The 12,691-nt window shown below is 32.1% G+C and overlaps 1 protein-coding gene across 1 annotated transcript; it reads right to left on the bottom strand.

The window, feature by feature from the left end:
* Positions 1-1,402: 1,402 nt before the first annotated feature.
* Positions 1,403-4,025, bottom strand: LOC143576859 (myb-related protein 2-like). The gene is made up of 7 exons (XM_077060865.1): positions 3,902-4,025; positions 3,542-3,749; positions 3,377-3,453; positions 2,616-2,676; positions 2,429-2,507; positions 2,287-2,356; positions 1,403-2,059 (listed from the first exon to the last, which is right to left on the bottom strand). Exons 1-7 carry the CDS (start codon positions 3,905-3,907, stop codon positions 1,496-1,498), a joined length of 1,065 nt encoding a protein of 354 aa, XP_076916980.1. The 5' UTR covers positions 3,908-4,025; the 3' UTR covers positions 1,403-1,495.
* Positions 4,026-12,691: the final 8,666 nt, after the last annotated feature.

The following is a 12,691-nucleotide window of genomic DNA, read 5'->3' on the forward strand; positions in this document are numbered from 1 at the left end:
AGTCGAATGAGAGATTTGGACTTCCTTACAAGAGACTTCAGTAACCTAAATCCGGCCGATCAAATGCTGATGGAAAAGCAAAAGGAACGTATCCGAAAGAGGTTGATCGAAGAAGACCAAGCCGAAGAATAAGAATAATGTTTTTTTAGTACTTTAATTTTTATTTTATTTTTAGATATTAATGTGTTTTTTTTTAATGTGTGTTTTTTTTAATAATTTATGAGTTTTTTTAATAATACGTTTTTTGAATATATTTATAAAAAAATAAAAAAAAAATCCGCTGGAGCCCCTCCACACCAGGGCCAGGGGCTCCAGCAGGGGCTCCAACAACCCCCTTATCCAGTTTCTCTCTCTGCCACACGTCACAATATTATTGGCTGGAGCCCCCACTCGCGCCCCCGTTAGAGCCCCCCACACCCCTCAGCCTTAGGATATAGGAATGAAGTTTCATTTAGGTAAAATATGTATTATGTAATTATGTGTGATTATGCTGGTTGACTTTTGATGTGATATTTGACTTGGGGTATGATTTAAGAATCAAATTTCTTTTAGGTATGATTCTGTTATGTTTGATATATGATTGTAGTTTTTAAATGGTTTCTTGTTAGATGTAAATTATGCTTGAAAGTTGAAACATTTTTTTTACCTCGTGCTACATGACCCAGACTTGAAATTTCTATAACAATGATACGCTTGAAGAAGTCAATTAAAGAATATGGACTATAGAGAAGTGCGTAGATTTTTGTCTTAGTTACATCTAGCTTTGCTGATACTTTCATGATTCGTGAGGCATTATTCTTATTTTTGTCATATTAAACAACAATATTTTATATTATTTCTAACGTTACGAAGTATTTCTAACGTTACAAGAATAAACTTTTGTATTTATTATAACCGCTACTAATATTATATATACTGTATAATGTATATTAGATATTATAAGACATCTATGAACATTTTGTTCATTCAAAACATATTTATAAAAATTATATATTTTAGATGAATGGGTTGAGAGAAATGATTGTGTTGAGGTCCAAAAGGCCCAACCTTGTGTTAAATACTGATAGTTAAGGTGCAACAATTCAACATAAGACACATGATATCAATTGAATTTTGACATGAATTTAATACATAAAATTATTTTGTATCGGTGTCATGTTACATGATTTTATACCGGATGAACATATTTTGATACTTCTTTTCTAACTTGATTTATTTCAACCAGATTTGATTGAAGCCTGCTTTAACCTTAATAAGATTGTTACTTTTAGGCTATGTGTTATGGGCTAACTAGAGGCCCCTAATTGTGGCAAGCATTGTCTTCCTTACTTAGCCCACAACGGATGGTCTTATAAAACTGTGTTTTTGACCCGGACATGTTATTCATGTTTCTCCAACTATTCTATGCAACAAAAAAAAATCTGTAAATGCAATACAATATCTTTAATCCCTTGCCATTAATAACAAAGATAACTCTACAATATATTAATATCTATTACCAACCAAGTCCATTCAAATCAAAATGTTTGCAACTTGAAGCTGCATCATTTCCATCATGGGCATTAAGGTCCAAACTTTGTCCAAAATATGGCATTTGCAGCTTCTGTGGCATCTCACTGATCTCTTCCTTGACATAGTCTGTGTTGTTTTGATCCATTAAAATGACCGTTTCGCCCCTATCCATAAATCTTCTATTGGTGTTCCATTCACTGCTCTTAAGTCCTCCAACACTCATTGACAAGTCACACCTCTTGCTTCTGTTGACATCTTCACACTCATTCTCAACCTTCTTTGACTTTAAAAGGGTCAAACCAATCAGTTCTTGTTTGGTTTGTTGACCTTCACCGTAAGTCAAGCAACTCTTGACCGAACAGTCGGTTAATGCAGTGTTTAGGCAGTGAGTAGACACTTTAGACACCAAGTCAGATAGTTGAACCTTTGCAGCCTCTAGTCCTACTGACCCTAAGTTTTGCCTTCCAAGTGTTTCTTGCGCCTTTTCGAGAACCGACTGTAAGTATTTTCCTTGTGCTTCGATTCGAAGCTGTAAGTGTCTTTGCACCTATTCAAATTAAAAGAATATTTTCAAACAATTTTGGATTATTATCTAACAATTTTTTATTATTCTCATATATTTTTAGATAACTTTCGGACATTTTTAAATTATTTTCCAACATTTTTAGATCAGTTTGAAACATTTTTAGATAATTTTTAAAAAGTTTTTGACTATTTTCAAACATTTTTAGATTTTTTTATGCTGTTAGTTGTATTGTTATATTGATAGCATACCTCAAGTTGCTCATGCAGTCTTCTTTGAGCTTCAATTTGCATCTGTATGGCTTCACTTATCTGCGGGTTTCTGAGTGGATAATTGTACCGTTAGAACAACAAACGTTAACTTACGACTGTACAACTAATAACTGTTTCTTACTTGTTTGTTTGAGGGCAAACACTCGAGTTGCTCATGCGCGTTCCATTTGTTTCACTAACCGCATCTCCCGCCACCATATCTGCAGCCCAAATATTTGTTATCATGAATTATCCTCTTTTTTTTTGTCTTTTACAAAATTGGGTCAAAACATATTAAAAAGATTTGAATTGATTGTTAGAGTTCTTACCAACTTTGTTTGTGCCAACACTATTAGTTTGCCTATATTGATTCTTACTCATCCTGTATTTCTGCCAACCAAAAAGTGCAAATTAATTTTGTGCACTTGTTTAACTGTTTTAAGTCATTAAGAACTAGAGGTGCTAAATATGTCGTGTTCGTGGGTTTGGTAGGTCCTACCTAACACGAACCTTAAAATCATGTCATGTGAACCTGAACACAACCCGTTTGACTCAAACTTTTTAGCACTTTAAAAATTCATTTTCACAACAAAATACAAATGTATATAAAACAAGTATATTTTAGTTATAAAATCGAATGCCAATTTTTCTTTCAAGTTGTAAATTTTGGCATTAAATACAGAACTAATTTAATTATAAAATAAAATACAAATGGGTTAAATGGTCAACCCGTGAATCCACCAAGTTGGCACGAACAGAATCCGTTTAACCAAATGGGCTCGCAGGTTGAGCTGAAACTGAATCAAACCTGTTTATACTAAACCCAAACCATCTAATTTCGTGTCATGTCGTGTTATAAAAGAACACCTAAAATGGAAACCGGTCATAAGTTGTTAAAAGCTTATTTATAATGCAGAAAGCCTATAAAATCATTTTTATTATATGCTATTTGTACTCTTACCTTATACACCAACTATTAGTAAAAAAATAAAGAAAAGTTGGACTAAACGTCTTTCGGGCCAACCAACCAACCCAGCCCGTCCACTTTGCCACCTCTAACTAAGAACTATGATTGGCATGTCTTTTTTACCTGGAGATGACTCTTTAAGTGGTATAAAGTAAGCCCAGGAATGCCCATTAGCTTCAAAACTGATTTTGGTGTAGCCTCTATAATAAAAAATAACACAATAAACATCAAGTCCTTTTCTTTTCTTTTCTATTATTATTTTTAGAAAGTTTCAAAATATGCACTTACTATCTGCTCCTCCAAGCTGGTTGACCGCTTCGATGAACCGTTCATGAAGATCCGGTGTCCATTTGAGTCTTGGTTTAGCATCAGTCGATAGAACAAGTCCCGAGTCCCCTCCATTATTCCCACCTTGCAAAAACAAGTGTCTTTCGGGTGTAATTGACATTCTTGGTGTCAAATGAATGTTCTTTCCTTCTTGATGATGGTGATACATCTTTAAACCAAAAAATATAAAGATTTTTTGTTAGTTTCATTTTATCAAACATATAATATATGCCACTTTGTTTTGGAAGTGATCATGCAATATAACAAAACATTTTTGTAAAATAACCCGTGAATACAAATAATACTCGGTTTGATACATACCTGCATGCTTTAATATCTCTTCAAAGTTTGAAATTTGATTCTTGTGTATTCTAAAATATGTGTCTTGATACTATAACACCTCTTATCTACAACTTATTATCCACATGTTGACGGTATGCACGCTCACCTCGCTATATATAGAAAATGGACAACGGGTGGAAGGAAGAGGGGGGTGGAAAGGGTGCTTTCCAAGTGAAGCATAGAATCTTGGACAGATCTAATGAAGGAATAACACTAAACACCCATCCAATCTTCGTGGCGACATGTAAATAAACTCACTTTTATTATTCTGAGACCAAAATCTATAACTCTGTTGCACTATAAAACTCTTAACACTTTACAATGGGTAGCAGAATAGATCCACAAATATTGTAAAGTGAAAAGAACCTTATTCCAATATTTTTCATGCAGGTATCCACTGTCTTTAAGCGCGTATTAGTTCTCGTAACATTAGTACTAATGAAATGAATGACACATATCTTTCATCTTTCTGTATTGAGGATATAGATAATGACATAAAGGAGATCTTGAGTTAAATTTGGAGAAACGGAAGGAGATTATTATTATTATGTTGACTAAAGCATCTGCAACTTGGAATATATAATTAAATACACACAACTAGAAATATTAAAAATGAAAAGATTCTTCTTCTTGGAGGGCAGGCATGGAACAAGAACACATTCCCTTTTGTCCCCTTCAATATGTTTGGTACTTATTCAGCCTAAACAGTATTTTAAATCTTGTGGAGCCTCTACCAAGATCTTTGTGTTCTTCGGTAAGTATGCAACAGACGGCCGGCTGGCCTTCAAGAATTTAAGCTGAGGTGGGTCCCTTTGAAAAGAATGAACGATCGAATAACGGGTTGTACTTTACTCCATGCTTGCATTTGATGAGCAGATGCACATCTGATATGTATCTTCTCACATGTAATAATAATGGATTCATAATGCATTTATACACCAACATCAGTTTTCATCTCCTGTCACAACTTTCACTTCATGTACTCATTCTTGAAGGATGAAACATCATATTTTTAGTAATTTTACATACAAATTACAAAGCACTTTAAAAATGAAAAACCATGTGTGTGTATATATATATATATATAGGGGTGGGTTAAAATAAAAATAAGTAGTTTCCTAGGAATGATAGGAATAAATCATAGCCATTGGATCATGTTAATTAATGGTTGAGATTTAAAATTACCAAAAACCGATATAGTTTCATAGAATTACTCTTTCATCTTTATACCCGACATAGTTTCCTAAAATTATTCTTTGATCATATGTTATAATGCCACATGTCAAAAATCTATTGGTTCTTACCATTCCTTGGAAACTTCTTATTCTTATTTGAACCCATTTCCATATAAAGTAAAAAATTGGAGAAATGAATCTTGACCATTAGATATATATCAAAGACTTATATTGATTATGGCATTTTTGTAATAATATGTATATGTTTTTAATGAGTTTTAATAGAAAAGGGTAGAGCTGTAATTTCGTTGTTATAACAAATATAGAAACTCATAAATGTCAGAGAGAATCCCATTGACTCTGAAATAAATATAAACCAGTTTACAAAAATGCATTTGTTAATACAGATTTCTACACAAGGAACAAAGACTCCTACATTGACTCTGAACCAATTGACCACCTATACAAACTCCTATACAATGTGATATGTAGACTTCTACACATGCAAACATGATGGAGTTACCAACATTAGTTGACGTAGAGCCTACATAGTTGCAAATGTGTTCCTACAATGTTATGATTAACCTACACTTTAATGATAAATCCACATAGAATACATTTATTATTTTTTCCTACATTGATATTATAAACATACACTAAAATAATAAACCTACATAGAATACATTATATTTGTTTATCCCTACGTTGTTATGATAAACATATACTTTAATGATATACCTAAAATAGAATGCATTACTTGTTTTTTTATAATGATATGTTTCGTTTGATATATTTTATTTTGTCAATGCATAGTATGTGTGGTTACGGTGTTTTGCCAAAATATGTTTGTGCATACAACCTACACATGCTTTTATGCAACAAAAACATAAAAATTTCGAATTGTAAAGCAAGAACTTATAGGCAACAATTTTTTTAATATGAATTAATCTACATGTTAAATAATATATCTTTATATATTTAATGTGATTAAAAATTAAAACCAAAATAAAACACAAAAAATAAAAAAAGTAAAAAAATAAACAATAAACAATAATGGATATAGGTATACAAATAACAAAACTAACAATTTATACAATAAGAAAAATAAAAAATATAAATAATAAATGAAAATCGATATATAAATAAATAAATAGAATAACGTGTAGGATGTGTAGTTGTAAATTTAAGTATATATTATGTTATGTGTAAATTGTGTAGGGTTTATTTAAAAACTATGTATTGGTTTTCTATATATAGGTACTTGATTTTATTTTTTAAAATTGTGTAAGTTTTTTCTAAAAATTATGTAGGTATTAACTGAGCATTGTGTAGTGTTTTTTAATATTTTTACAAATTGTGTAGGTTGTGTAGGTATTAATTTAAGTGTACATAATGATATGTGTAAGTACGTTGTGTAGGATTATTCTATAAGTTGTGTTGGGTTTTATCTGAAAATTGTGTATTGGTTATGTGTAGGCTAGTGATGAAGAGACTTATGTTTTCTAAGTTCGGGATCACCGACATCACCCGTTGATTGAGAACTTGATTCGTGACTTTCAGAAAGTTTTGAAGAATTGGTTAACTTGGTTATACAAGTTCCTTTTATGGTGTTTAGTGTTACTTTGAACTAATAAATTGACCATAGTTAAATTTCAATGTATTTGTTTCATTTAATGTAACGTACGTTGGTTGTTTATATTGTCAACTTTTACTTTTAATAATGGTAAAAACACAACATTAAAGAAGATTAGATAATCATATAAAACGCTATGAGATGAAAAAAAGATTGCACTAGTAATGTGCCTTTATTCATAATAATCTATTTAACAAAGTATGTTTGTGGGAACTGGGAAGGAAATGATCTACCTACCCAAAGTGAACGCGTTGAGTTGATATGTAGGATGGTGTAGTGGATTTTACGTGAAATATGACTTATATCAAAATAATAAGAAATGTAATACAAATAAAAAAAATGAATCAACATGCATTGTTAATTTAAGAAACAAATAAGTAAAATACTAAAAAGTTAATTCATTGTAAAACTTCTATAATTTAAAACTTACCATATATAAACATTTTAATCTTTACCATTATACCCTTACAATTAATTAAAAGAAAAAAGCAAAATAAAATTTTTAATTGGTATAAAGGATTTCTCCAACTTCTCACACTAATATGATTTCTTCATTGAACTCAACCATATATATCCAAAATTTCCTATGTAAATAATACGTACAAGTACCCTAGACAAATCTTACATATATCATCCGTGGGCATAAGAAATATTGGGACTCATGCGGAATACGCCAACTGTCAGGGGCGGATCTAGCCTTTTAGGACGAGTGCACACGCTTCACCCACAAATATTAACACTTACAAACTTGATAGTTAATAAACACACACGCATATGTAACACTCGTAAGCTATATATGTGACATTTGTCAATTTCGGGTTATTTTATACTTGTATTCTTAATGTAAACCCGACCCGTTTTGTATCCCGAACCTTTCGATATTATCAAAATGATGAATTGTATGTTAAATATTTGTTTTATAGTTGTTGGATAAAAAAAACACCCTTTTCGGTTCTTAAAATTTCCCGAAAACGCTCAAAACGAACTCCAGGGACTAAAACTACCAAAATGGAGACTTGAAGGACCCATTTGTAGTTTGTGCTTTCTTGGGTCTATAACCAACCCATTTTCATGAAACACCCTTTATGAAAGACCCATTCAACTTACCCTATATACACACACCCATCTTCTTCATTTGTGCTTGCTCATTTCTTCATTTCTCTCTCAAATTCTTGAATTCTAAGGTTGTTCTTCATAAGCTAATCTTTCATTTTAACTAACTTCTCAAAACTTAAAGCTTTATGTTACAACATATATATAATATACACTCCTTGTTTACCTTCGGTCTTTCATTTCTCCGGTCTCGGCCGGTTGAAATGTCGGACTAGTAAGGCAAGGTTACATGGAGGACTTTGTAGTCCTTGTTTATATATTTAACAAATCTAACCATATAACTTGTTATACTTGCTTAAATTCTACATATTTTAGTTTATTTTTCATATTTGTCAAGTTCCATGGTATTGGGTATGTGGTGACTAGCCTCGGTTTCATCCCGAGTTGAGAACCGAACCAAAAACCGAACTTTTGTTTAAAAGCATTATTGTTAACTTTTTGAATGTAAAACTTGAGTATTATTATTTATAAGTTATTTTACAAGTTCCATAGTAATTGGGTATGTGGTAACCATCCTCGGTCTTATTCCGAGTCAAGGACCGAACCAAAAACCGAACTTTTGTTTAAAAGCTTTATTGTTAACTTTTTGAATGTAAAACTTGAGTATTATTATTTATAAGTTATTTTACAAGTTCCATGATAATTGGGTATGTGGTAACCATCCTCGGTCTTATTCCGAGTCAAGGACCGAACCAAAAAAACCGAACTAAACCGAGTTCACTCGCTTAAGACACACAAGTGTGTTTTTAGCCACCAAAACTCATATTTTTCTTCAAGATTATATTTTAAATCAATTTTAGTTAATTTCTAAACATACTTGGCATGTCGGTAACCAACTTGATCTTATAACAAGTTCGAACCGATAAGGTCGTATACTCGTTTAACGAACGTTAAGGTTCTTCACAATAGAACTACATACTTGGTTAAGTCTATTTTGATTTTATTGAGTTATCTCATAACATTTATTATTTTGGGAAGTTAACTGTGAGCTTGGTCAATTATCAAGTCTCGAACCGACAAACCCGAACACTCATTTAAACCTCGTTTTGGTATTCTTATAACCAAAGGTTTTGCAATATCGCATTTTAACCCACATTATATTACTTAACATAGGTTGAGTAAAAAAAGAAAAAAACTAATGAATAGAATACCGAGACCCCGGTTTCGAGTAAACTTATTTTACAAAACTCGTTTCTTTAATTTCTTAAATATTTACATTTTAAATCCTAAACTTTATTTATTTACTTTATTTGTCATGTATTTTATTTTAAACCCTTCCAAGACTACCTACTAACACAAGACCCGTTTAATATAGGTCTTGCTCGTTAAACCGATCTCTCCGATTATTCACGACACTATCTTTCAAGTTACTTGTTAATGTGAGTACTTTTTCATCCCCCGTTTTCCATCTTTCGTTTTGGGGGTGGCATTGCATACTTATTCAAATTCAAATGATGTATACTTGAGTCTTAAACCACAACACGTATTGTATATGTTTACTTAAATAAATGCTCGATTTGATGTTATATGCTTTACATGAGTATGAAATGTTATTCTCCAGCTCAAAGATGGTAACATGAAAAGAAAGAATAGATAGAGAGATTCTTTAAGAATAGAGTCTTGGAATCTTACATGAAGTGAAGCCAATAGGTCTTATTCTCAAGTCAAGAATGTTATGTTGTGTTGTGTTAAGCCTTGTTCCTTTCTACTCAAGACCACACAAAATGGATTCCCACCCACACCCATCATACCTTTTTACTATTTTCAGTTAAGATTATACTCCATCCGTTTTAACGAAAATTGGCACCATGTTCGTTGTAGGACATCCCACGAAAATTGCGTTTTTTTCCCTTTCAATATGGCGGTAATTGTTACAGCGTGAAGTAGGAGAAACGAGTTATGGGGGTTTTGTTTAAGTTGAAACAAGTTGAGTTGCCTATTCTTATATAAATAAAACGATTTAAGATGTTGGAATTATTGAAATCTGGTTTTAATGGAAAACTTGTCTCTCACCAATCAATATTATTCGTTTTGCCCACAACCAGCTCACAAACTTGTTTTTGTTTGTCAAGTGGAGATTTCCTAGGAGACCAGACGCCGTTGAATTACTCTCATCCAACTTGCAAGCATACTTAACCGTGTAGCTCTCCACTAATCCATCGTCAATGCGCCTAGAACGTGCTGATTCATTTGCGGGCAGACATTCATGTGTTAACGTCTTATGTGTAATTTGGCTAGGGTGTTACATTAAACGTGTTTTTTTCATTTACATGTTAACTTTTTTTTTTGCCAGATACAACTTTCATGTTCACTTAGTAATTAATTTTGCCTAAAAACGGAAAGTCTATCTGCCTTTCGGTCGTAATGAAATGGTACGCCGAATTGTGATTAATTACTCTAAGGTCCTGTTCGTTTCAAGGATTTTGAAGAAATTCTAAGGAATGGGATTGTAAATCCTGTTCATTTCATTAAATGAAAGAATGAGAATGGAAACTAAATCCCATCAAATCCCACATTTTATGGGATTTTAAAATCTCACCTATTTTATAAGGATTGTTATGGAAAGTAAAAATCCCTCTTAAAAAAATTCGAAAAAATTAATAAAAAAATAATAACTCAAAATATAAATCAAAAACGAAAAATGTGAAAAAACTAAAACGTTTCCGCCATTTCCCTCGTTCTTCAAAAAAATAAAATAAAAAAAAACAAAAAAAAAAACACGAGAATGAAGAAGATTCCAATTCCAATACATATTAACTAACCAAACACATGATAAGGATCCTCAAACATTTCATTCCAATTCCAATTCCAATTCCAATTCCAAATCCTTTAAAAAAAGTCCGTGAAACGAACGCGTCCTACGAGTTTTGACTTGATAGTTTTAGAAACTTTAGGTATTATGTTGTGTGACTGAACATTTTAAAACTCAATACGTCAATAGCTTGAAAAGTATGGTTTCCCGAATCTTTTTATCTATTAATAAATATTGAAAGATTTGTTATGACTTATGAGCCCCAAAAGGGTTTAGAAGTGGAATGGTGGGCTTTTGTTGCAAACGAATCTCGTGCCTCCTTTATGTAAAAGTTGTTAAACAAATGGCCCTTTTTTTAACGGCTAATACGGAGTCCTTAAGCGCCTCCAAGTTATTTCTAGTTATAGGGAAAACCCACTCCTGAAGGCCTTTGGTGGTAAAATTCGGACGCCCTTAGAATCAAACTGAATATCACAAAGATCTCATTCTTTGTTCATTAATTACACTATCATAATTAAGTGTTACATCTTTATCAAATTGGAGTACTTGGAACCATGTAATTTCAAGGAAAGTATTTCGACATTTAAAAGTATTTGCTCCTCTATTGTTCTAAATCAATTGAAAAAACATAAATAAAATAAAATTTGCATCGGTATAAAATTGAACTTCAATTATGATTTATGAGCTTACATACTAATACTAAGACTACATTTAAAACGAGACATGTAGAGTAGCACAAAGAGAGTATGGTTCCATGATAATCAAAGTTCATCGTGGACAGAAGCAATATCAATAACACCATGGGTTATGGTATTTGGTATTTTTGAGTGAGTCAGATATAAAGCCTCAAAATCAATATGGACGATTGATATCACGTATCAAAAAGGCTCACTCGGGATTCGGGGAAAGTTCCAAATGTTGTTAAAAAAAACAACACCATGGCTAAAAGTTTGTTGATGACTCCTAGAACATGTCTAAAGCTCGTGCAAATAAAGCAATGTTATGCCAAATGCAGACCGAACGTGTGTATAGGTAAATGAAATTTTACAAAACAAAGTTAAAAACACTTTGTTTTGCTCCAAAAGACAACTTAATGTCTCAGAGTTGACATGATGGACGGGTTGTGATAATTGACAAGAGGCCAATATTAACATTAGATGATATTATACTTCTAAAATTAAGCATTAGAATCTTACACCAAAGTTACTACCAAAAGGGATCATTCAAAGGTAGCGTGCGATATGATTGCATAGACAAAACAACTATTCTCAACAAGCATAGCATGTTTTAAACGACAGTACTTATTAAAGTTTGTTCAAAACGTTAAATTTTTTTCATAAGAAGCACTACCATCGTAACACATATTGATCATAACTTCAGTTAAAACCCCCCACCTTTTACAGCGAGGAAGCATGTTCACATGACATCATACACATTTGTGCGTTTGAAAATCCATGTTCCAAGGTTTTGTATTCAGTTTAGTTCGTGCGTTGGTTAATGGTTATACAACATATAATTAATAGTGGTTTAATTAGGAACTTTAACAAATATTCGAAGCACATAATTTAAGCCAACTTGGATACAAGTTCAGTGCTCCTATGATAAGTTCATTAAAAGCTAGGAGATGCCCACAACTTGGCTAGTGAAATTCATTCTAAATAAGTGGGCACAACATGACTAGGGACTTATGGCAAGTTTATTCCATCCTTTAGGTCATTATCGAATTTTAACAAATTACATGCTTTCCATTCAACAAAATATATCTAGACATTTAGATAAAACACATGTGACCATTACTAAGAGCATCTCCAACGCTAGGAAACACAAGGACGCCAACTTGACGTTTGAGAGGAATTGTCTATGTGTGTCTAGTGAGATTGGTATCGAAGTTCTTGATAAATAAGAATGAGGGATGAGGTGTGTCGTGTTTGTTTTTTATTTCTTTTTTTCCTTTACCGTTTATTTTAATTTCATACAGACTTTGTACATCATTTTATATAGTATTTGGGTAATTGGGAAGAATAATAAAAAATATGTAATGTTTCCTTTTAACACAGATTGATTCTTGTATTATGTTAGCAAAATCTATATTTCAC

This window comes from Bidens hawaiensis, unplaced genomic scaffold, assembly GCF_021521415.1.
Source record: "Bidens hawaiensis isolate Kalapana, Puna unplaced genomic scaffold, B.hawaiensis_p1.1 tig00001461_1, whole genome shotgun sequence".
Taxonomy (NCBI): domain Eukaryota; kingdom Viridiplantae; phylum Streptophyta; class Magnoliopsida; order Asterales; family Asteraceae; genus Bidens; species Bidens hawaiensis.